Consider the following 26,226-nt stretch of genomic DNA (forward strand, 5'->3'; position numbering starts at 1 on the left):
GTAGAAAGCATCTCTACTGATGCAGCAGAGAGCCTTCTGCTCTTCCATTTTAGGCCTCCGTCACGCATTTCTCCAACACTGAAATACTCTTCAAGAGCAGATTCAGGCAGATCAACATTGTGTGTCCTTCTGCAGACTTTAATCACACAGCATATGCATACTAATTGTTCAAAGAAAAGGCTTTTCTGCACTGACCTCTATAAGTTGAAAGGTTTGCTGTTAAAACAGCATGATGTTTGGGTGTGGTCAGGTGTGGTCTTCTTGTGATGACACCCCTTGTGATGTTGCTTTTCACAATATTGCGTAGCAACAGGCTGCACAGGATGTGGATATCTGATAAAACCCTGTCATGTCACAATATGAACAGCACTTTTATATATTGATGTTTTTGTGTGATAACTATGTACAGCAGAGGCAACGCATAGAGTTGAAAGTTTTAAAAACAGCAGAGACACTACATCACACAGCAAAGGCCACATATAGTGTCATCTAGTAATTAAAGTAATCATAGAACAGATCTGCCTAATTGGGCGTACGTAAGAATGAGGAGAGCAAGCAGCACACCCTGTCATAGGGCATCACATACACACAATCCTAAAATAAACTGTTGAGCACATAACGAACCAGTAAGAACTTTTTGCTTGTAATGTTATTTTCTCGTTATCAGTTATAATAACACAGTCTATTTCAGCGGCAGTTGGCAACAAGAAATGCTGTAACTTCTATTTTATACTAATATGCTGAAATTATTAAGTGGATATTTAGTGTTCCATGGATAAAAGTTTTTTAAGAATTGCAACTGTGGGAAGAAAGGATGAACACACTTACACACTAACAGGGGTTTTCCTACCTTAAACTGGTAGTGTCTGTTGTGAGGGCCAAAGTTCAGTTCTTAACAGCTGAGTCTCTGGTCTGTCAATATCATGTAACCAGCACAGCTGAGTGGGAAGCCAGTGAGGGATGTTGTCCTGGTTTGTGGACTTAAGCTGCTTGGTTCCCAAACTTTTCCATGCCGAGGTTCCCCAAAAAGCAATAGCTTATGGGCGTTGGAGGATAAAAATCAATGGACAATGCTAAGTGGCAAGTGTAAAAAAAAAAAAGAAAATATAAAAAACCAGATTTTTATTATTATTAGTAGCAGTAATAGTAGTACAACATCATAAAAAAATGCAGCCAATTTTTTTCAGCAGGGCCATTGGTCTGCTTGGCAGGTAAAATAATCATAATGATAATAATATTCTTTATTTATATAGCACTTTTCAAGCTTAAGCACAAATTGCCTTCCAAATTAAAAGGTTCACAGAATAAAATAAATGTCAGAAACCGACGCAGCTCCTCCCATTCCCCCTTATAACCACAATTTAGAACATTAAGAACATTAAAACACAAATAATAAAATAGTGATGCATACAAAAACATAAAAGGGTGCAAGGTCAAAATACAGTTTTCTAAATAAGTATATATTAATGGAAAAGAGAATGAACCTTATTTAAGCGGATGAAAATGAGGATTAAAAGAATAACAATTAGAGAGATGAGCACAGCATATAAGATTTCCATGTTATATAATAATACTGTTACTACTACTGCTACTGACATTAATGCTACATTACTGACATTAATTTATATGCATTTATAAATGCCCCCTACTGTTGAAGTGTAAGATGAAAATGGGAAAAAAAGACTGACAACCTGATATATAATTCTTAGTGAATTCCAGTAAAGGCCAGGCAGCCAAACAGCACACATTTGAAGTTTGATGAAGTACAAATAGCGGAGAGAGATTTTAATATCTTCATCAGGTTTGTCCCCTGGATATAAAGACAGTAGAGAAGGTTACTTTAGGCAGTGTAATAAGACATGTTTTACTTTTTACTTCCTTGTCTTGCTTGTCACAGCTGTGCAGTAAGAAAAGGTTATGACTATATGTGATCAGGTTTTACTGAGTCATGACTAAACATTTTTTTAAGTGTGTGTGTGTGTGTGTGTGTGTGTGTGTGTGTGTGTGTGCATGTGTGAAAATGCTTGATTCTTTTCTTTATGTCTTCCTGTTACATTGTCATGGTGAATGGCAGTGGGGAAATGCATTAGTGCAATGGTAGGAGGGATTACAGTGACCCCGCCTAGAGGCGAACAGGCTGCAACCACACAGTGTCTACCACAAAGCTAGAGGAAGGAAATGCTTACACACACAGTCTGTGGCGCACACTCATACAGTACATGCTCTAAGAGAGGTCCTTTTAAGGAAAAGGCCGTGCTCTTACCCCAGTGCTGAGTGGAGCAAAGGAAATGCCTTCAAATACAGAAATATAAATACATACACACATTTATGCTTTGTTCAAACTGCGTGTCTGCATCGGTCTAGTTTGTACACCTCTAAAAACAGTCCGCTACATCTGTTCAGAGTTTAAAGGACACTTGATATTCATCCTGTGTTTATAGACACTGATCCAAAACCGATGATCCAGTGTACTGTGACACACTGCAGTGTAAAGTCTAATGTATTCTGCTTGTTTGTATTGATTTAACGTACAGAAGTTTTAGAAACTTGTGTATAGCTGTAAATCCTTAGTTTAAAGGTCTGTTATTCTTTAGGAGTTGACAGTTTCTTAAAACCCATGTTGCCTTTACCTTCCAACCACTAACTGCAAATTTCACATGTCTATAAAGAGCTCTGTCGAGGAACTGGACCTCTGGTCACATGCGTGTCCAGTATTTGTCGATGTGTACATGTGTGCCACTTTAGTCCAGCTAAATTGGAAGCTGTCTCACTTCTCTTTCTATTTTCTCTCTATGTGTCTATTTCTTTCTCTATCTGCTCCTCAGGCAGAGGCCAGGCTGGCAGCGAAGAGGGCAGCCAGGGCAGAGGCCAGAGAGATCCGTATGAAGGAGCTGGAGAGACAACAGAAAGAGGTATAAGACCATACACTCTCACATTTCAAATGCAAAAGACTCCTTATGGCTAACTGCAAAGGTCACATCGTTTGATCCATTCGCATATGTTGTTTTTAATTAAAGGGGATTTAATCCACTTAAGCCCAGCTCAGCATATTTATGCAGCATTGTTTTTATGTACAATTTTCCCACTGGGTGCTCTTGTATGCCACACAGCTTGATAATGCATGACCCTCAATGACAAGAGGATTTCAGAAGTCTTGAGCGTACTCTGTTGGCAGTCCACACCTAAAGCATTTCCTGTCAACAGTGCTTTACGCTCTTAAGATGGAACTCTTTAATCCCAGGGGTCATGGGTCAGAGGTGTAAACAGGCCACATTTAGGAGTGCTGTTTGAGATTTTCAAGCAATCTAATTGTTGTTCATAGAAAGTGAAGGGAAAAAAAGCTAAAAACTTCAAAGAAACATTATGTACAAATTTATACAGGATGAACCAATCAAACATCAACTCCTTATCAGTCAATTTTGTACTAAAGTGCTATCATTGTTTTCCATGGATTTGGAATGGATTTTCATTTAAATAAATATTACTGCAAAAATTTGCAAGACACCAAATAAAAAGGGGCACTGAATATTGAATAAGTAATTAACTCTTAAAGGCCATCTACACACTGAATCATCTGGAAAATAGGTGCCAAAATGCCATTTCTCCTGCTCAAGGTGTTGCACACACTTTCTTGACTAAAATGTGTTAAAGCAATGCTTCTAATTATGCAGCAACATATTAAAGTGAATGAGCCTCTAGTAAAAGTACATGAGGTATTCTTATTTCTTAAGGGCAGTCCACACCCAGAACAATAACTATGTCAATAACTATAGATACATTGTTTTAAATATTTCTCTATCTCAAGTAGATGGTTGAGTCCAGACCACAACTGTAATGATGACAGTGGATAAAAATATCGTTGGGATCACTTTTAGAGTGATTTGATCAAAAAAGCAACACTGACAGCCAATCATTTCTGCTTGGAGTCATGGTTTACAGAACTTTATTCTTCAGCAGTGTGGATGCTCATTATCATTTTTGTTGTGCAACTACTTCCAAAAAGTTGAGATGCTGTGTAAAACGTGATCCAGAAATGCTACTGACGTCTCTGGGTCTGAGCTCATCTGAGGTGCCCTGACACAGAGACCTGCTGTAGTCTGACGAGTCCACATTTCAGGTTGTTATTGGAAATCATGGAAGACATGTCCTCGGGGCTCATGAGGAAAAGGGCTATCCAGATTATTATTAGTGGGAAGTTCAAAAGCCAGCATCTATAATGGGATGTGTGGGTGTTATGCCAACTGCATCATGGGTAACTTGCTCATGTGAAGGCACCATGAATGCTGAAATGTACATATAGGTTTTGGGGCAACATATGCTGTCAACCAGAGGATGTCTTTTTTTTAGGGACATCCCTGCTAATTCCAGGAAGACAATGAGACACATTTTGCACGTTATAAAAACATGGCTTCGTAGTGAAAGAGTGAAAGTACTAAACTGTCCTGCCTCCACTCCAGAACTGTCTCCACTTGAAAATGTGTGAAAATGTTATGATCCCCAATTTTGATAGTGAAAATCCTGGATTGCTGGACAGCTAAAGTTGTAAATCAAGCAAGAATGTTAAAGAATTTACCTATAAAACTTAAATAATTATTATCCTTAGTTCTCAAAAAATAGTTTTGTTTAAAGACAAAAAAAAGACAGAAGTAAACATGGCCCTGACACAACTTATTTGGAATGTTTTTACAGGCATCAAATACCGAATGAGTGTATATTTACAAAAAAAAAGTTTATCAGTTTGAACATTAAATATCTTCTCATTGGATTGTATGCAATTGAATCTAGGTTAGAAAAGATTTGCAAAACATTCTATTTTGTTTTTTATTTATGTTTCATATAGTGTCCCAGATTTTTTTGAATAGCGGAGCTAGATATCATTATAGGTTTTGGGGTTTTTTTTTTGTTTTTTTTTTTTTGGTATAGTCAACCGTTTAGTCACAACTTTACACTGGTTTATCAGACTTTAAACAAGTAAAAATGAGTTCAAGTGACCAGTAAACTTGGATATTTTCCTCACAGTGTAGCTTCTGGCTCTGAGCTTTCGCACACAGTTTGCCAAAGCAGTGAGATGAAAATCCTCAAAGAGGCTCACTAATGACTTTTTCAGGAAGGTTTGAACCCTTTCCAGTTTCTCTGACCACATTGAAAAAATCTATAAAGACTTTTAATGGAAACTTGTCAAGTCATGCATTTGATTGGAGCTCTTCCTTAAATGTAGAGACGTTCTGGAGATGAAAATAAAGCCACATGGTAACACCGGCTTCTCTATACTGTTAAACCCATGTTGTTTAACCAGTTCTTCCAAACCAAAAGACAACAGTCATTTACATACTGTAATATGTACACGATTGGAATGTTTACCCACCAAGTTGCTTTTTGCGTAGCCCTGCTTCTTGGTATAACTGCCTACAGTGCATAGCAGAGAGCTAGTACATATGTAGTTGATACCTGGAAACCCCTGACTGGGTGATCCTATCCAGAAATGTCTTGGCCTTAGTCTGAAGGTCCTGCTGTATACAAGACAGATTATGTGGACGGTACTCTTTGATTGCAAATAATCCAAAGACTGAGTCCTCTTTTACCACTATTTGTGCAAAAGTTGCACATAATAGATTATTTAAAGACTAATGGACCCTAAAACCCTGGTTTGCACCCTCTATATCCAGCACCTCCAGTGCCAGTGTTGGCACCAGCACTACATTCTGATTTGTGTTGAAACAGGTGCAGAGCAGAAAAGTAAGTGTGTGTGTGTGTGTGTGTGTGTGTGTGTGTGTGTGTGTGTGTGTGTGTGTGTGTGTGTGTTTGGATTGCAGGTCAGTGGTGTGTTACTTGAGTTTTAGCACCTCTGATCTGTACCGTGGGGAGTTGCGCTTTTCCTAGCTCACTTTTCTTAGCCTTAGGCAATCCCATACACACAAGCAGACTTCTGTCTCTCACCTGTCGAAATGGAACTCTTAAAGGTGGCTTATGGCTGTGTCCAGTGACATTTTGGAAGTTAAAACCCCTGAAACTGAAATAACATGTAGCCCTGGAGGCCTTGGACTTAAATGTTCTCACACTTTCTTAAGTCAGCCCGTCTTTGTACCCTAAAGGTGTTTCTTGTTGTTGGGTCCCTTGCTAGGGGTTGACGATATGGATAAAATCATGTGTCACTGTTTATTCAGTGTGTTGTATTTGTCCTTTTACTCGTAATGCTAATTATCAATCTAGATAGTTTTGGTGTGAGTTGCCAAGTGTTGAAGATATCGACGTAGAGATGTCTGCTTTTTCTCTTTTCTTAAAAAATGACCACTCTACACCCTCTTCTCTATTTTACAAAGGAGATTTGCTGCTGATCATTACAGCAAACCTTTTTCCCATTAAGGCATACTGGGATAATCAGTATTCCAGCAGCACTCAATTATTCAGCAATCAAAACACAGGTGGTGAATCCCAACAACAACAATCTACATGTGCACGCACACATCCACCAGTCATACGCACTGGATTAAGGGTCATTGTTAAGCTGAGTCTGGTCATGGTGTGAGTGTGTGTGTGCGTGTTTGTGTGTCCCTTAAACCCTTTAGCCGAGTTCTAAAGTAGCTTAGCAGGTTACGTTCCTCGGTCCAGCCTACAGTGGAGTAGCTGTTGTTGTTGACATGAGCGATGGATCGCTGCTCCCACGACCACTGTCGGGACATTTGGATGTTTTCTCCCACACTGAAGACAGGACTTAAGGGTGGATTATTGTCTGTGTAAAAGCGAACGAGAACTGTGTGGTCGCCCCCGTTGTTCTGAGCTCAAATCTCAGTGCTGTGTCCCGCTGTAATCCTGTCTACATGACTGGCCGTGGTCTGTCCTGCTGACTGCTGAAGGATGCAACCTTTCCTGGTACCCTGAGGGCAGCAGGACGGCTGGGCGGCGGCTTGCCGGGAGGGGGCTGAGGGCTGCCCTCACTGGGCGCCCAGCAACCCCTCCGATCAGGAAGGGGAGCTCGGTGAGTTGAACAAAAAGAGAGCAAACATGCGAGCTGATTGTGTAACTTGTGACCAAGCCTTGGCTCACTTGCTAATTCGGTGTCCAGACACGTAATTGGAGATAAGTAAGCAGACAAGAACCCTCCAGTCCGTTGCTGATCTCTTCTGCTCTGTCCATTCATGTTTTTTTTTGCCCACATGTGCTCTTGCACATCTTGATACACACATTTTACAGTAAAATTGGAAAACATATTCAGTTTTTAAAATCAATGGCACCTTTTGCAAACAGAGGTCAAAGGTCAGAGAGGAGAGAGTTGGAATGTCAGAGCTCACGTAGCATACAAAGTTGCACTGAATTTATCTGATTTAACCCTTTGAAACCTGGAGCCAAATCAATTTTTTTGTGCTGCTTTGTAATGCCTGTCATGAGTATGTAATCCTTTGAAACTGAGCAAATTGGTGCAATTTCCTAAAATTTCCAAAAAAAAAAAACCGGAAAAAGCAACCCATGTTTTTAAACGAAATCAAAATGATAAAAATTATACTTTAACAATGTGGACAGTATGTGTAAATGAAGCATGGTTAAACTTTCCTCCATCTAACCAGTGCCTACATATCGAATTTTACATCATCTGACAGAGTTTCGCTGGCTTTCAGGCTGTTGCTCGAACTACAGGCTGTATTTCCGCATTTTTATATTTCCTGATACCCTGCCGCTGCCGTGGACATAGAGGCAGATCAAGAGACATACCTACCCCTCTCTCTTTCTCAAACTCAGACCGAAACTTATCAGACTGTAAAACTAAGCGGCGCTAATCAAATCTAAATCAAGACTGTTACTGCACTGCCTATTTCTCTCCTAAAATGTCTTCATGAACATATTTAAATCCCGAGTTTGTGAACAGGAAGTGCATATTGAAAATAGAGGCCAAAAAACGAAGCTTATACGGTTAAAATAAGCAGCATTGATCAAAAAACACCCCAAGACTTTTTTACTGTGTTGCATATTTTTCGTTTAACTGTAATTTGAGATAGATAGCCATCAGCCAATCGCCATTGTGTCAAACAGACGAGTGTGCTTTATGCTGCCCACCAGTGGGAGCTTTTGTTGGTCTGGTGTAACACAGCAGTAAGAGCAGATTCCACAGCCCTTCTTCTCTCTTTTCTCTGGTCATGTAGCACCAATTTCACAAGTTATTTTGTCTTTCTACTGCATTAATGGCCCAGTTTTCTGAGGACCCTTTTTGTACCGGTGAAATACTGCTTTAAGGCACACAGTGGGTTTCTTTCCTTTTTTTTTTTTAACATATTATATAAATAAGTCTGTCCTCTGCAGCTCACCTACTTGGGAATGAGGGTGACTTTGCTGTACCTTGTCTAGTCATGAAAATAAATTAAAAAGGATGCTGCAATGCAGAGGTCGCCCGGTTAGAAGACGTGACCTTTTATCTCGACTGAACCTATAAATCCAGAGGGCAAGAGGCTGCACTCCATTTATTATCTAAGTGCTCTTGTCCCTGAAGTGATGCAGTGGACGAAGAGGTCAGCTGTGAGTCGATTTCTGAAAGCCAGAATGAAATAGCTGCCAATCCATGTATTGGGCAAACATACAGGGGAGACAGTGGTAGTAAATCTGGATTAAAGGACTGAAGCGATGAGATGGAAAGTGCAGCAGAAAGGGTTGGGCTTGTTTTCAGTGTGTTGTCTTAATGGAGGTATTGGGGAAAAGCTCCATTGCTCTTTTTTAATTTAACAGTGAGTGTGTTAACAGTCAAATGACTAAGAATTATAAAAGTATAAGTATAAAGGAAGATTTTAGAGTACGTAGTGATCTCTGAGTGTTAAATGTGTTTATGAGTAAAGCAGATGGAAAATAACATTCTGTGTAAAAATAAATATAGCACACCAGACATCAGACATACCTACTTTGGGACTTAGTGACACGGTGTGATAAACAGGCCTTCCTGGCTTGATTCCTCAGACTTATCTGTTGTGGGGAGGTTGACAGAAATGGGAGGATACAGTGAACAGCAGGTGGTTGGATTTAAGTGTGCCTGCTCAGCTTTACTCTGATGAGGAAAATTAGACCGATCACAAGGTTTCCTAATATATCTTGAGTCATAGCAAAGTGTGTTTAGAATAATACACAAGACGAGTGAATAGAAAATGTGATGTAATGTTTCAGCCATAACAACATTTTTTAATATTTAGTTTCACAATTACTGAACTCCTTAAAACGACAGTGAAGTACCCATAAGAACGTTTAAAGACATTTTGCCTGCTACAATCATTCCTCCTGCCCATACTGGAAGACCAAAGATTTTGACCCCCATCATTTGTATTGTAAGCACATATGGAAATGATCTCTTAATGACCATTATGAACACGAGATATAATATGTATTCAGAGTTGTTCGTATGAGCACCTGTTAGAGTTGGGTTGATTAAAGGTCTGACGGTTCCATTGAACATGAAGGAGATGAAATTTCAGTGGAGTTGGGAGAGGGGAAGATGGCACACATTGCGTTTGTTTACTAGAAATTCCATGTGTTTTTGGGGGTTTTGAGAAAAGACATTGCAGAGCTAGTCTATACCCTTTGGATTTGAATCTGATGAAAAAGGTGAGCCAAGAAACATAGACATGACAATGTGCAACCACTACATTAAATCAATTAATGTTGGTTGCTACAGTCTCATTCATGGATTCTCTTAGTCACATTTAGTACGTTTACATGCACAGTTAAGTAGAGCTACAGTAATAGCTCGATTAGGCCATTTAATTGGACTACAGTACACATGCACCAAGAGAGAATCAATTTATTGACAGAAGTATGTCCAAATGCACCAAGGCAGGAGGAGATATGACCGCTTAAAGCTGGTTGCTATTGGACCATCTTCTAGTTGACATATCACATCAAATACCAAACAAGTTAGCAATCGGCAAACAGGTTGCACGACGCTGTACATTTCATACATACTTTAATTAATTAGTTAATTTAATTTAATTCATTTGTGAACCCCTTCTTGACCGAGCAGTGCTGCAGGCAGATTTTGTTGTCAGGTTACCCGTTTTCCTCTGTTTCCTGTCTTAATGCTTAGCTAAGCTAACTGGCCGCTAGCTGTAGCCACATACTGTGCAGACATAAGACTGGTATCAATCTTCTAATCTAACTCTTGGCAACAAAGAGGAGAAAAATATTTTTCAAAATGTCAAACTTTTCTTTGAATGGGCCAGTGTAAGAGAAATGTTTGTGTTTATGTGGATAGTCACTTTATTTGAATGTGATCTCAGACCATGCAGCTAATATAACTTCATTATAAAATACAATGAGAACTCCAAGTCCCTGGTGCGGGGATGTCACAGGCCATTTGTTTGACACAAGACTCAGATCTGCAGTCACAGGAACATACTAGACTTCAAAGTGTGGCACCGGCACTGTTCTCTGCCACTGATACCAACCTAAAGGCACCATGGGAAAATTCCTTGTAACCCAGTCTCATAGGTCCCCAGCAAATCTGTAGTGAACTCTGGGTGTTCTTGGGTCAGTTGCTGTTGGTGCTGATGTGCAGCGGGGTACTTCACATTCCTGAGCACCTCTCATTAGCACAAACCCTCCTCTGTACGTCCTCTGTGCACGCTGTCTGCCTTTTTTTAAAGTTTTATTTTCGTATCTGTCTTCATCACTTCTCATTTTTGAGGCTGACTTTTGTTGTCCCTGTTTTCATATTCCAATCTTCCTGCTCTGCCTCTCATCGGTGTTGGTGTGTAGATCTTTCAGGTGCAGAAGGTAGGCTTCCTCTCGCTCATTTTCACCTCAGACATCATTGATTTAAGCATGGTTATGCAGTTGTCCTAGGCGTGTGCCAAGGAAATAATGGAAGTCTGTGACCAGTGTCCTGCTTTCTGAACTGTTTATCCCCTGTCCTCATTTCCTGTCTCTTCTTAGAAATATTATGGCTTGGACACCAAATTAGATGACCGAGCGGACGGCAAATGGGGAGATATTGAACAATGGATGGTACAGTTTCTGTACTGTGATAACACCACTAAAAAGAATACAACTTGCATTTACTAAACACTGTGCATGTGTTTTTTTGCCTCTGTACATATTTTGGAGCTTTTATTTGTGTCTGTTGGAAGGTTTTGCAGTGTGCCGAGTCTCTCTTTTGAATTCCAGATAATTCCTGTTAAGCCTTTTTAGAAAATAACGGATTATAAAGAATCAAAGCTTGGCCATTAATGATAATCCACTTATTCAAAGGAGCAGGGTGCCCGTTTGGCTCCGAATCAGCCTGACCATCTGGCCCCAGTGGTGTGAGACTGCATACTGTGTCCAGTATACCACTAGAGTCATTTGGTTTTTCCCAGACCATCAGAGTTTTAAACACAGCAAGGAGGATACTTATAGTGTGTGTGATTTGTAATCTGACTAACTGTGGTGTGTGTGTTTTTTGTTGTTAAATTAAATTAATTTACTTACTGTAAATTTTAGGAATTTTAGGTGTCTGTGTTTGTGCAGCATGGGCGTCTCTTGGATTTCTTGACTGGATTAGTGGTTCAGAGTGATGGTTTAAGGAACATGCATGCTGGATTTTGTACTTCACTGTGTGTGTACTTCACTATAGGGTATGAAGTAGAATTTAGTGACTTCTAATGGTGGGCATCGCAGATTGCAACTAGCTGAAACTTTTCCTGTGTGCCAAGCATAAACTACCAGTCAAAATTTTTTCAGTGTTCATTGTTCAGGGTTTTTTTTAACCAGAAGCTGAATTAACCAGAGGTCTTTTCCTCTCCAAACTGAATGGGACCCTGTTATTTTAGATCGCTGAAAACACTAAATGCAGCAGTTACATGTTACAAATGTTTCTCAGATCACAAAAACACAGTAGTTGTTACTTTCAGGTGATTATAGACTAAAGAGATCATACTTACTTTCTGTTTTTTCCAATATATCACCCTAAATTCTAAACACTGGATCTTTAAAACAAAGACTTAATTACTTAAACTTTTCAATTATTTTTTATTTTGACTGGAACGAAAACATGCAACTTCTTCTCCTCTCAGTCAGTGGGAGGCGTGAACTCGAAAGTCATTTTGTACCTCAAGACAGCTACCTCCTTCATCCATGTGTCTCGTTGATCTTTGACGTCTCTCTCCTCCTTTGCACCCTTCACCCCCTCTTTTCTCCATCTGCACCTCCCTTCCTCCCTCCCTTGCCCCCTCATCCAGGAGGATAGTGAGAGATACTCACGTTCTTCACGGATACAAACGGTTTGTAGCCCTCCCTCCATTTCCATCCCATCATGCCTTTTCTTTGTGATGTTGTCCTCCACCACCTGGAAAATGTTACACAGAGTTCATAAAAATGACAATGCTGGTTAACCCTTTGAACTCTGGATCAAAATCTGTGTTCTCATGCTGCGTTCAGGTGCCTTTTACAAGTTCTTTACATTTTTGAAACATGAACTATTTGCTTTAGTTTCTCTTAAAAACATGAGGAAAAAAACTATTAGCAATGTTAAACAAATTGCAAGAAATTTGCAAAAGGTGACAAGAAAATAACTTAGCTATTAGAGTGTGGGATTGTGGAAAATTATGTAAGAAATGGGAGGAAAATCACAACAAAACAATCTAATTATTTTTTATAATATATTTAAAATTGTCACCACTTTTTTAGGTCATTCTCTCGTTGTTTTTTGTTTACTTTTTTTGCTTTTTTTTTAGGTAATTTTCTTGTAACTTTTTACTAATTTGTCACTAACTTTTGGGTCATACTTTATTAAGTTGCTCATTGCCTTCCCCCATGTTTTTGAAAGAAATCAAATGATTTTGCTGAGGTTTAAAAATGATAGCCCAGTATCTAATGTTGTCCTCAGGTCAATAGATTTCTGCAAAATAATGCAGGCCAAAAGAAATGAATATGTATGTGTATATTGAATACAAAAAAGAGCTCACTATGCTGAACAATGCACAGGTACGTAGTGCAGGTAATTCCATCCTTACCCCCAAATATTTTTTACCAGGCTTTTATTTTTTAAAAGATACCAGCTCCAGCTAGCTAAACAAACAGATCAGACATATTTGAGAATGAGCTGTATCACACCTGAAGTAAATCATACCAAGCTTGAGGTGTTATGTTTCCTGTTTTCTTTGGTTTTTCCTTTTCTTTGGTTTTGAACAAATGAGTTTCTGTATCCAACTTTTTTTCCTCGCCTTAATAAAAAACAAATGGACACATTGTTAATTGAACTACATATCACTGCAGCAGGATTACATCCTGTCACAATCCTCTGTGGAGTGTCTTTGTTGACGTAAATCACAATGTGAGCATTTTCCAAACCCTAATCATCCATTTCAATCTCTCGCTCTCTCACACAGCTGTCAGACGATGATGAGCGGATGTCAGTGGGAAGCCGGGGCAGTGTCAGGGTCAGTATCACACAAACTGCACAAGACTGTCTCTACACCTCATTTTTCTCTTTCAAAGGTCATCAAATACTTTTTTTTGCTTTATGATTCACCAAGACAGACCTCTTCCTGTAGAACCTTTTGTGATGTGAAGGCAGTGAGTCTGTCCTCGGTAGCTTATCAAGGTGCTGTCAGTGTGGTGGCACCTGCTGTTAGTGATATTGTTGTGTCTTTCACACAGTCGGATCTTGATGCAGTCGGGGCTTATGGTGGAGGGGTAAGGGTCGATATTTTCGAAGGACACGCTACTAGAAACGTGTTGTGTGACAGTCATTGTTTGACTAACAGCTGGTTCAAAGACCTCAAAGCTTGCAGTGAATTTCGTTTGTGATGAAACGGGACATGGGGTTTACCAAGAAGGATCAGTTACATTTCAGTTTATACTTTATTATTGACTGAAATAACCCAGTACCAAATATGATCAAAACGCCCCCAGTCAGAAAAGACCTGCATTCAATCCTTTTTTTGTGCCCTGGGTCTGGTGAATTTACAACTGCACACAGGTCTTAAATAGACACAGGAAAGCATTTTTTCAAAGCAGTTTTCATGTTTATTATAAAACCTCCTAACCCTCCTGTTATGTACAACTTTAATCAACAAAAACAACATCCCCTAGTCAGACTGACGCGCTGCATGTCTAACCATCTGAAAGTGTTTAAAAAATAGATTTTTCTCCATAAACATTATCCTTAGCTCAATAGATATCAATTTAATTGATCTTTGGCTTGATTTAACAAGTTTTTTTTTGTACACAGACAAAAATTAAACATTCACCACTTTTGTTTTGGGTTGGGTTTTTTTCAACAATTTTGAAATAGTTTCTGTTATCGGGGAATGTTTGATTATTTCCAACAACTTATCTTCTGTTAGGTGACAAAGTGATCCTTTAAATTCAAACACATTATATTTGTAATTTTTCATGTAGATGTTCATTGCAGTATTAAACCCAGAAGAAAAGGTTTCATGCTTAATTATCAAAAATATTTTTCCAATATTTATTAACTTTTAAATGGGTCAGTTTGACCTGCAACATAAGAGGAGGGTTAAAGATCACCAGGCTGTTGGCTAATGTTACTCATGTGAGTTAGCAGCTTAGGTTGCACATATAAAAATAAACTTTCATAAATGTGGACATGTTACACATGTTGAAGGCTAGGGTAAATTCTTCTCAGTTAAGTTGTTCAGTTCATTTTATTGAAGCCGTGAGCACCAATGACACGCCACGTCATTAACATCATGGGTACTGAATGAAGTGCCCAACTGATAATGGTATTGCTTTTTCAAACAATATATTTTCTCAAAAATATTCAAACAATACCCAGCCCAGCCCAGAAGATGAAACGGTATATGTACTGTAACTGTAACTTATATGAATTTGTGGTTTGTAACTGTAGTGGATCATTTATGACTGTGGAAACAACATATGAAAGTGGAGAAACTTCAACTCAGTTTCCAGCCCAGTGGCCAGAAAAAAAATATTTCTGCACACCATGAATGCATTAGATTTGTTTTAAATGTATCTTATCAGTGTTTCTAAAGTGACGTAGTATCTGAGCTGACTTTGCCATGGGGAGCTGGAGGACATAGTGGATGGCATAGCACGTAGGTGAGACTCCTGCCAAGCTGCGGACCACTATTTAAGGCCAACGAACAACAAAACCAGTTTAGTGAGTCATTGCTTCCATCTGCTTTTTAGGCCCCAAACATGGGTGTTTTGCAGCAGCCCAGCTGGGATAGAGCCACAAAAAGCATTTTTTTCTATACGGAGACATTGCTGTTTTTCCTGATGAGATAGTGGCACAAAATAAAACACACAATATCCACAGCGTAGTCGAAACATATCATTTTAACCTAACCACTACATAACAGCGTGCACATGTAAAGTATATCTGTGGTTTGCAGAATAGGATGCCAACATTTTTTTCTGCCAACAGGGGAGCCATTTCATGTGATGCTTTAAATAAAATGTACAGTGATCCTTTAAACAATCATCTTCGGTCTGCTGTTGTGAAGGAACCTTCGCTGCTTTGGATTGAGTCTGATTTGATTTCAACTAACAGAACTGTTAGAGCCGCCATGCTCCAAGCAAAACACAGGCCACGCTATTTTAGGTTCTGTTATTATGTCTCAAAATACTAAGTGCCATTTTGGCTATGCTGTGTAATGTGGAAAAATTCTTCATTCTAATCATTCTCCCGGGCGTACTACACCTGCGAGATTGGGCTCAGTGAGTCTGTCGACTTTATTTAGTCAATTAACTTTTTATATGCTTTTCACCTGTCTGGCCAGTGGAAAGGGCCCATATATGTCATGTGTTGCTTGGATTTTTATTATGAAGCGTAACAGTTATAACAATGTTGTTACTGAGTGTACCATGATCTACATATTTTTATTTATGTGTGCTGTGCAAACAATGAATGTATTTTGGGTGAGAAAGGGAATTATCCAGATTAAGTGCTTTCACCCTTTACTGTTCTCGCTCCCTCTCTTTCTCTCGCTCTAAGGACTCCTCGTCACTTAAGAAGTCAAAGAAAAAGAAGAAGCATAAACACAAAGACAAAGATGTATGTAAAACCTGTAAATGCACAAGTGGCCCCCACAGAAAACGCTTCAGTTTATCTCACTCGTGTTCTTTCTCCTCAGAGGAATGGCTACGATGATGACTACAGTGTCATATCCAGCCGGGTTAGTAGCTGTGTGTTGAACTGACTGTGCAGACGTTTGCTCTGCTTGCAGAATAAGGGTGTGTTTGCAAATCTCTAGATGACCTGTCACTCATGAGCCTTCTCTTTGTCATGCTGTCAGAGTTCAAGACTCAGTGATGAAAGTCGAGTGTCTCGCTCCTCCAGGCTAGACCTAACGGTGCGTGTTGGCCCCCTCAAATCCTCATTGCTGAAAAGCTGTGCAGTTATTGACCAAAATGTCAGATATTTGGTGTGATTAACCAGAGGCGGTTGCATTGTGTTGCTGGGTTCTTGTTCTGTTGACACTATTGTGCATGTATTGGATTAGCAGAGTGAAACTTTGCTAACATTTTATTTATACGACCCCTGGAGATTTGTACTGATATTACTTGGCTTGATAACCAGCTTCTGTGATTTTACCTTATTATTTCTACCTCTGACATATTTTTAACCTACTTCCATGAAGGACAAGTTTCCAAGACAACAGCTATGTTTGATTATATTGTAACAGCATGGTGATGTGTCAGTAAGTTGAGCCTTGGTGATGCTGAAACAGAGCTGTGTGCTGTCAGCTGCAGTTTTTGAGGTGTTTGATATTGTCACCTGTGCTCCCCAACCCTCAGAGCTCCAGACTAAGTGAAGACCCCCGGGGGTCTCGTGCATCCAGATTAGACCTGCAGCCGGTGGGTGGCACTGTACTGGAGACTGTACAGGAGTTTTTCTCACACCACTAATCACTTTTGGTGCACGCTTTCTCTTATTGTCTGAAGTTGTGTTCATTAACAGAATAAATTGTGTAATCATCTGCTCACTACCCTCCTGTGGTGTTCTGAACAATATACTGTATGTAGGTGTGTGTACTTTTGCTCCTATTAGACTTCCTTATTGTTGTGGAGTATTTGTGCTCTATTTCCCTGAGATGTCTCGTCACAGTGGAGTCAGTACTTTGGCATGTTTTGATGTAAGTCTGTGTTGACTTCTGGGTTGCAACAATCTTTTCTTTGTCTCTTCAGCCATTTAGCAAGCATGATGTTTGCCCGTCTGTTCTCTGTGTTAAAAACAAGCAACACTCAACCTCTGACTTCCAGAGATACATCATTAAACTCTTCCTGAGAATGGCCCATTAAAGGGAAACTTTGGTATTTTTCAGCATGGACTATTTTTAAGTGATTAATGGAGACTCTAATTTCTTAAATTGGTGCATTATTGAGCAAAACAGGCTACAATGTAATCCCTTGTGCACTTTCCATTTACGTGCATTAAAAGTGCTTGTTTTTGCCACTGACAGGCTCAGATTGTTATTCTAAGTGTCTGATAACAACCTTTCTCTGGTCGGTTTGTTATTGTGTCTCACTGTGATTAGTTACAGGAAAGACAACGGTAGAAAAGTCGGTGAGAATTTGAGAAAGGAGTGCCAGGAAGAGTTTGTTGTGTTGAAGTAAACAATGTGTAGCTTAGTCTTATTTAAAAGATTTTCAGTGTCATGGCTGAGTATATCTTATTTTGACAGTGTAGAAAAGACAGTGAGATTTCAGAGCAAGACTTCTCATTTTGCTTACACACACACATACACTCACTAATAAACAGAAATGATTAGTGAAAAGTAGAGTTCATTTCTCTGTAGGGTCTTGTCCATAATGTCGTCACACTTATAATAACACTTAGCAAATTGAGCTTGTCATTGGCAAAGAGGCGCTTTTAGTAGAAGTAAATTGTAGGACTGCCCCTCGGAAGTCGGAGATTCAAATCATCATACGGAAACCCTCAGTCGACTGAGGTTGCTGTAATTTAAGCAGTTTCTTTTTCTGTGCAGTTTACATCCGGGGGTGTTTGGGTCCTCAGATTTTGCTGCAGAGTGAGGGCTCTTTTATTTCACGTTAATCTTTGGTACAGAGAGTTGCAGACATGCAGGTAGTGACACAGAGGAGGAGAGACCTTATACTGAGAAGAGGTGAATTTACAGTTCACCGCAACTTAATACAATACAGTCTCTTGCTTTTTTTATAATATCTAGTGCCAGCAAAAAATGTTGCGCACATTAACAACCGGTCTTTGGCGCTGTTAGCTTGTTTAAAATTTTACGTGAACTCTACTGGCAGACTGGATGTCCTGCTGAGCCCTGTTCAACTTAAAAACTTTATGTGGAAAAAACAAAGCTAATTGTTGAATATTCATATTGAACAGCCAAATCTGATTCGACTGGTATAAATCTTTTGTCTCTATTAGTCAATTAGACACAATGGGTTAAAAACCACAAGTGTAAATGCTTGGCTGCAGCTTAAAATGAAAGTTTAATAGGTTTGTGCATGTGTGGGTTTGTGACCTGCTAGACTTTTATACAACAGTGATCTTCACTTGCCCCTGTTTAATTGCATACTTTGGATACATTGTTTACAGATGTCGGTTATTCTTAGTATGAAGAGTTGGGCAACTTTTATAAGATGATCTTTCCTTTTTTCCTCATTTCTATCTCCCTCCTTCTCTTGGCTCGTTACTCTTGCTCCTTTCTCCCCGCTTTCCTCATTTCAGGCCTCATACGCTTCCTCTGACTTGTACAGCTTCAATGGTCTGTCCTCCTCCAGAAACCCAGGTTCAACTTTCAATGGTTTCCAGGTCTGTACACAGAAGAATGACAGACAGACGCATACTGTAAACACCTGCAGGAAAACAATTTTTGTCATTGCTTTATAGCTGCAACCAGGGTTCCTGAGGATCCTTAACAAGTCTTAAAAGGCATTTAATTAATCAAACTAAAAATAAGACCTTAATGTGTCTTATAATGACTTAAATTGATTTTAATTTTTCTTAAAAGGTATGATTTTATTAATCTTTTTTCTGACAACTTAAAATAATAAGTAACTTAAAAAAAAGAGAGAGAGAGAAATTAACAGAATAGCACTTGCATTGCTGTCACCCAGGAGTCATGTTTTAGATTTCAGCAAACATTTGGGCAAAAACTCTCCCTAAACCTAAGAAGTTGTTTTTTTTTCCATTCCCCTCCGATTTTGGTCATAGTGAAATCATTCTTAAATGTCATTCTCAGTGGCACTGAAGTCTTATCTACTTGCTGCAAGCTGTACTAACTCTGACCACAATGCACTTCTGCCTCTTTGTGGGGAGGGACAAGAGAATTTTTTTTTCTACAAGAATAAATCAAGTTTTTTTCACAAACTGTTCCAAGCTGCTACCTTGGTAAGCTTGTGACTTCCTGTGTTTCAGTTCTGCAGGTCACTCAGTCACATCACCCAGCAGCTCCATCGTAGGGTTGGTTCCAATTATTTTCAGCTTATTTTTTAACCCACTGTACTTCCACGCAGTGTTAAACTACATCACACACCAGCCTTCTCAATAACACTTGAAACTTGCTTGTCTTGTAAAGGATGATGATAAAGTTTAGGGCCTGAAGTGAAAAGCTTGATCACTTTTTAATGTCACCGAGCACTGACATCAGTCACTGTACTTTTCAGTTCTGACTGGAGCCACATATCAGGCACTAACGGCAGGGCGTGCTGTAGAAAAACATGTAATAATAACACAAAAACGTCATGGTTCACGCTGCTGAGGCATGAGCATACCTCTTACTTACACTGTATGTGTTTGTGTGACATGTCACATTGTGCAGAGCTCCTTATATGAAGACAGTCTCTGCAGCGGGTCACGGCGAGTCACCAGCTCCAGCTCTATTGTAAGATTTTCTTGGAACTGCAGCCTTGTTGAAAGTGGAAAGTGTGAGAGGTGGTTTGTGTTCTGGATCAATAAAACTAACAGTTATGAGAAGAGTGCAAATAATTTCAAAATTAGTGTGAATCTAGTGTGAAATAATGGAATAGGTCACGAGTGGATTTTGCTTTAGTTTTATTCTCACAACAAGACCATATTTTGACTACTTTTGCGAATGCATGGGCAGTGTTTTCACAGAATTAGAATGCATGTGAGGGTGGAGAGGGGAGAGGTTATGCATGTGTGTCCCGTTGTATCATTCTCCGTCCCCTCTCTAAAACCTGACGTATTTGCATGTCTGCGAATGCAATGCAGGGGGATTTCTCCATAATGTTATTTTTTCCTCAGCAACAGTTTGTGACTTGCAGGATGGATGGTTGGTGGCTGGTTGCTCTGTAGGCTTTGATTAAACATGGCTCAAATAGTTGTGGCGGGTGCTCCTGGAAAACGGAAATAAACAGGAAGGAAAACCTTACACTCCAAAAAAAAAAAAAAAAGGGGGGGGGAGAATTAATTAAAAAGCCTTAATTATAGTAGCTAAATCATTTTTTAAAAAGCCAACATATTTCAACCACTTCCAGTCTTTATTTTCAAAGCCCTGACAAAGACTGGTAGTGGTTGAAACATATTGGCTTTTTTATGATTTGGCCTCTATAATAAAGGCTTTTCAATGTAATTCCTTGTCTTCCACGTTTTTCATATTTTTCACATTTTTCGAGTGCCTAGATTTCCTTCCTGTTTATCCTGAATGATTGATAAATTGATCCAATCAGAGATGGTCGGATTAGATTGATGAATGAGAGGAGCCCCTGCTAGAAGTGAATGCAAACTTTTAGATTCTGCAGAACAAATGGTTAAGTTTCATTTTTAATGTACCTGACATTCTGCTGCTCTGCCTGTGCCCAGAGTACGCTATGTGGTCCCAGAGTGTGATGCAATCAATAATTGAACGGTGTATATATTTCAAACAGCACTCCTTATGAACGATCCAACTCCAAAAATAGAAAATCTATTTGTGGCAGCAGATTTTATAGTCGTAGCGGGCCGCCACACATAAATGAATTTTACGGGAAACCCTGATGGTAATAATTTTGGATTTTTATGCAATTGTATAATAATTCTAATTCGAAACAAAGTTGAATTTTCATGAGTTATTAAAATGGGATATACTTCTGCATTGAGTTGATGGTGATGTGCTTATCAGTCCTCTCCAGCATGTGCTTGCACCATTAGTTAGATTATGTGCATGCTTGTTGCCTCCATGTGCAGACAGAAGCATAAAGTTGTGTTTTCTCTGCAGCCTTTAGAGTACACTAGTTATCGCAGCTCCGGCTCCAGAGCCTCCTCCAGGGCCAGTTCAGCCCGCGCCAGCCCAGTGGTGAGCCTTCACTCCCCAGACACCCTGCTACCAACCCCGGGGTTTAAACTGAGTCAGCACACTTATACATGACGCTTTATAAACACAGCACAGGTCTTTGACAGCCATTATGCACTTGACACTACAACATTTGGTTTATGATTCATTGTTTGAGGATTTGTAATCATTATAGACTTGTTCAACCTGGATGTTATGGTGACTCAGACTTGGCACAGTTTGCAGAATTTGGAAAAAATTGTATTTGTTCTGTGTGCAGAATGCAAGCAGGTATTTCCTGGTGGACCTGTATACAGCACAGTTGTTACATGATGTCAGTGTTTTATTTGTAATGTTTGCAAGCCATGTACTATAGCGCTGAACTCTCTGCTGGTCAGGCAGGTTCAGAAAATCACATGAATGCCTGAAATATAACTCTGAAATGTGAGTATGCTGAGTGTGTGCTCATCAGTCCGGTTCACTGCCACCATCTGTCACAAGGCTGTGGCAACAGTCAGTTTAAGTTGAGGGTGGAATTTAAAAAAAAAATAATAACTGTGCCAAAATATTCTTTTTGGACTTAGATATCCACTGATTTATTTTCTACCAGCTGAAGGACCAGTCTGCTTTATCAGAATGAACCTTGTACTTGGTTATATCTTGTATTTTTGACTCAGGAGTCACCATGACTGACAAACTAGATACATTATCTGCCCATTTCTCAAAACATGTGTACACAAAAGAAGTAGATGGTCTGTCAAATGCTGTTTCTTAAATATAACTGTTAACTAGCTTTTACTGATGTTCATTTATATGCTATGTCCCTTTTAAACATTGAATAAATAAATAAACGTTTGTAATAAGAGAGAGAAAAAAATACATAGAAAAATCAAGAGCCATATACCACTCTTAAGGGGACAGATATAGCACGATAGCCTCTTATAGTCTAATTATTTTGTCTCTATACATCTTTTGAAACAAAAAAATATTTTTACAACACCAATTTAGTAAAATAAATTCCACAGTTTGACACCGATCACTGATATACACATCTGCTGTGATGCAGTCCAAGCAAACTGGTGCTCAAAATTAAATTTCCTCGTGTTTCTCATCTTCTGACATAAAAATAAGCAATTTATGTAAGTTTTCTAGGTTTCTTTCAGGTGCATGTAATGATGTATAATGGCTTATTTTAGTAAGTGTTGACCAGCTGCGTCTGGCCTCTTTGTTGTTGTGTTTCGCCCCCTGGTGGCCGGTGTAGGACAACTGCGGCTCTGTTGCCAGTTTTTTGAGGAGCACAGCCAGCAGCAGCGGCCTCCCCCGAGACCTGGACGATGTTACTATTCCTGACTTTTCAGACGTGAGTCGCTTTGCACCCGCAGGAGGCCGCGGCTGTGATGTGAGCTGAGTTCCTTGCCTGGTTGTTTTTTTTGTGCCACTTGTGCTTCCTTTGTGTGCACTTTAGCCGACAAGCAGGGCTGATTGTTCTGTGTGCTGTGTTTGTGTCAGAGGTTAATCTGTGTGTTGGCTCACTGTGGAGACCAGTCTGTCTTGTGGCAGGAGGTCTTTGTGTGTGTGGCAGGAAGTGAAAACTAAAGATGGCCTGTTGTTTGAAGCGTTGTTTTAACACAAGGTCTGTTGTTGAATGGAATACCGTATCAGACTCATATTTTTTTTTTTTTGTTAATTTGTGTTTATTTTAACCCTTTGCAATCTGAGCAAACTGGCCTGATTTGAGCCATGAAAGAGAAATGACCCAAACTTTTGCAAGAAATTAGCTTAAATTACAAAAAGAAATTACCTGAAAACTACAGTAAGTAATATTAAATATTAAATAAATAAAATAAAGTGACCTGGAAAGGTTTTTGAGATTTTAAATAAATATGTCATTATGATGATTTTTTTTCCCTTAGATTTTTTCTTCTTCTTTTTTTTTTTACTTTTTTCCATACCGTTTTTCTATATAATTCTACAGTTTTGTAAAACATTTATTACCAAGTTGCTCATTAACTTTTTTCCCATGTTTTGAAAAGAAATTTCACCAATTTGCTCATGGTTCAAAGGTTTAAAAACTTGTGAAAGGCGTCTAAATGCTAAAGAAGAAAAGAGCTGTTGCTCCAGGTTTCATAGGGTTATTTTCTGGAGTCTTGACGCCTCCCCTACTAATTATTTGCAAAGTTTTGTGTAGTATGTTCATGAGCAGAGAGCAGATTGGAATAAGTTTTATTTGGTCTCTGTGGCAATTTATTCAGAGATGTGAAGTAAATCCGGTCTCTGCTGAGCAGCCTGTTGTGGACTTTCTTCTTTCCTTCCTTAGTTCGTCTCCTGGGCCCTGTGGCCTGGACATCACCCTCTGCTTGCTTTGACTGTTTTTATTTTGTCTCAACAGGTGGAGGACAGAGATTATCTTGAGAAGGTGAGTACATCATACCACCAAATGCAGTCATTTAGTCATTCGAGATGCTTAACCCTTTGAAACCTGAGCAAATGAGCCTAATTTCTTTCAAAAACAGGAGGAAGGCAAGGAGCAGCTTGAGAAGAACTTGAAAAAAACAAAAATGGAAATTATGTGTCAAAAATGTTTGAAAACTAATAATAATTCTTTCACATAATTCCAGTGTATAATTAATCATTGTAAATAGCGTTTACTGGAATTTTTCCTTATTTTTAAATAATTTCCAAAATCTGCTAATTTCATGCAATTTGCAGGATATTACTTGCGACGTTGGCCTTCCCATGTTTTCTAAAGAAATCCAACCATTTTGCTCAGATTTAAACCTCTGATGGTTTAAATACTCGTGAAAGGTGTCTGAATGAAGCACAAGAAAAGTGATGTTGATCCAGGTTTCAAAGGGTTAAAGTGACAACAGCTATTAAATAACGAGTGTGTGTGTGTTGTAACATGCTTTTTTTGTGCTAAAGAGTACCAGAAAACATTTTTGAAGTATACTGTTCTTCTTCCTCAGGGATCTCGGGCAGCTTCTGCCTTAACAGCAGCGACCCTTACGTCCTTAGGCGGGACTTCCTCACGGAGAGGAAGTGGCGAAACTGCTCTAACTGTAGATGCAGAGACGTCTATACGAGAAATCAAGGTAATGTTGAGGAGATGTCGCTTCCCACAGACAGAGAGGACGTTTCCTTTTGGAATGTGGTTTTCGTTAGGTATCATACCATCCTGTTATCAACCCCAGGGAGTCATTTAGGCAGCTTGGTCAGCGGCTGTAGGAGTGTGATACCAACGCACAAGTCAGCATTTTCACATGTGTCTAAGACGCTCCAGGCTGTCCACTTACTCCAGTTTAAAGAGTGAGTCCGTGCAGGGTGGGAGGGAGGCAGATGGGTCAAGCACAGGTTTGTTTTCTTTCCAAATAAAAATGTAGTAAACATCACGTGACACCTGTATGACGTCACATATGTCACTCAACATACGCATTATCCCATGTACCTGAAGTTATGTGATAAATGTAGTTATTTTATCCTAAACCACAACCCACAGACATTTATTTTGGAACCTGTGCAATTTGGCTCAGGTTTATTTCAAATTGGCTTGATTTCTTTCAAAAACATGGGAAGAAGTCATTGAGCAACAGAAGAAGAAATGACTCGTATGATAATTCGTAAGAAACAAAGTTTAAAAAAAAAAAAGCAAAGAGATCACTTTTAAAAACTTGTCAATTGTCAACCATAATTTAATAAATGTGTAATTATAATAATTATAAATGTAGTTCTTCCCTTGCTGTTTTCTTTTTTACTCAGACGTTTTTCCCCGGCTTTTTTAAAATAATGTCCTTAATGAAAAATTTAGTACCAAATTGCTCATTGTCTTTTTCCCATGTTTTTGAAAGACACTGCCTGAATTTGCTCAGGATTCAAAGGGTTAAACATTGTTGTCAGTTATTGTATAGTTATTGTTATTGTGAACGGTGTCTGAAAGCAGTACAAGAAAAGTGACATTGCTCCAGGTTTCAAAGGGTTAAAGGCATAATGCATTGATTTTCAACTAGTTTGTATCATAACACTAAGTAGTATGTGTAAATGAACTGAGGTTAACTCTGCTGGATGATGCAAAACCTCTTAGTTGCTGGCATTTTGATGGTTTTTGGGCTCTTGCTGGACCCAAAGGCATACTTTTGTATGCATCACACATGCTGCCACCAGGGACACAAAGAGTATAGAAGTGGATCAAGAGAGACCCCCCCTTGCTGAAACTCAAACTCCAGCTGTGTCAAGCGGATGAGTTTGCATTACGTCACCTACATACAGCGATTATTATTATTGTAGCACAGTGCAGTCTGTCAGTTGTTGGTTTTCTAGCTCTTGAGCAAGAGCGAATGCCGCAGTCCTTTTCCTCTGTTCAGATGACACCAGCTTTAAAAGTACTTGCATGTTTCTACAGCACGGACTACCTAGTTTTATGAAAAGACCATCTTTGCAGCAGAGCGCAGACATTAATGTACTGTCCCCGAGCATCCAAAACTGACACTAGAGGGCTACCTAGAGCACCACAGCTGGAAGTGCAGGGCCACTGACCAAGCTGCTAGACTAAATCATTTTTAAAACTAGAGTTTATGAAGACAATCACTCAGAAAATAAGAATTTGTAAATGTCATACTTTTAATGTGTGTATTATATGAAACATTTACTTCAAAACTGAACATGGCTGCAGACATTTGTCAGTCATTTAATTGAGATCACAGTTTCAGCTTCAACAATAATTATTCATTACTTAATTGCGCAAAATTGATTGTTATTTTACCCATAATTAATAATAATAATAATTATTGACCCATTGAGAATTTAAAACATTTAGAGAATGTTGTTATCCCTTAATTCTCTTAATATTTTGGGATCTTCAATTCTTTGTCATGGAGACATTTTTGGTTAACCCTCTTTCACATATACTGTTTTGACCAGTGTACAAGATGACTCAGTCCAGACTTGTGGAAGCGTGTTCGTATATATTGAATATGTGTACAAACTAAATCTTAACACTGTTTCTCAGATATAAAAACCTATTTTAATAACAGAAATATTTCTGCTGTAT

The 26,226-nt window shown here is 39.1% G+C and overlaps 1 protein-coding gene across 19 annotated transcripts in view; it reads left to right on the forward strand.

Annotated features, from left to right (window-relative positions):
* Positions 1 to 26,226, forward strand: part of lrrfip1a (leucine rich repeat (in FLII) interacting protein 1a) — a 60,037-nt gene that overhangs the window by 16,842 nt on the left and 16,969 nt on the right. For 5 of the 19 annotated variants that reach the window (XM_042494341.1, XM_042494326.1, XM_042494335.1 and 2 more), the window contains exons 2-18: positions 2,826 to 2,912; positions 10,726 to 10,743; positions 10,903 to 10,974; positions 12,186 to 12,227; positions 13,335 to 13,385; positions 13,606 to 13,641; positions 15,929 to 15,988; positions 16,068 to 16,109; positions 16,230 to 16,286; positions 16,732 to 16,791; positions 18,638 to 18,721; positions 19,328 to 19,372; positions 19,731 to 19,793; positions 21,129 to 21,206; positions 22,444 to 22,581; positions 23,572 to 23,598; positions 24,149 to 24,274. In XM_042494341.1, coding sequence (XP_042350275.1) covers positions 2,826 to 2,912; positions 10,726 to 10,743; positions 10,903 to 10,974; positions 12,186 to 12,227; positions 13,335 to 13,385; positions 13,606 to 13,641; positions 15,929 to 15,988; positions 16,068 to 16,109; positions 16,230 to 16,286; positions 16,732 to 16,791; positions 18,638 to 18,721; positions 19,328 to 19,372; positions 19,731 to 19,793; positions 21,129 to 21,206; positions 22,444 to 22,581; positions 23,572 to 23,598; positions 24,149 to 24,274 — 1,086 coding nt within the window. The remainder of the gene's footprint in view (positions 1 to 2,825; positions 2,913 to 10,725; positions 10,744 to 10,902; positions 10,975 to 12,185; positions 12,228 to 13,334; positions 13,386 to 13,605; positions 13,642 to 15,928; positions 15,989 to 16,067; positions 16,110 to 16,229; positions 16,287 to 16,731; positions 16,792 to 18,637; positions 18,722 to 19,327; positions 19,373 to 19,730; positions 19,794 to 21,128; positions 21,207 to 22,443; positions 22,582 to 23,571; positions 23,599 to 24,148; positions 24,275 to 26,226) is intronic. The other 14 variants (XM_042494343.1, XM_042494333.1, XM_042494328.1 and 11 more) reach the window with 13 other exon arrangements.

The sequence above is a fragment of the Plectropomus leopardus genome, chromosome 10, assembly GCF_008729295.1.
Source record: "Plectropomus leopardus isolate mb chromosome 10, YSFRI_Pleo_2.0, whole genome shotgun sequence".
In the NCBI taxonomy this organism is placed as follows: domain Eukaryota; kingdom Metazoa; phylum Chordata; class Actinopteri; order Perciformes; family Serranidae; genus Plectropomus; species Plectropomus leopardus.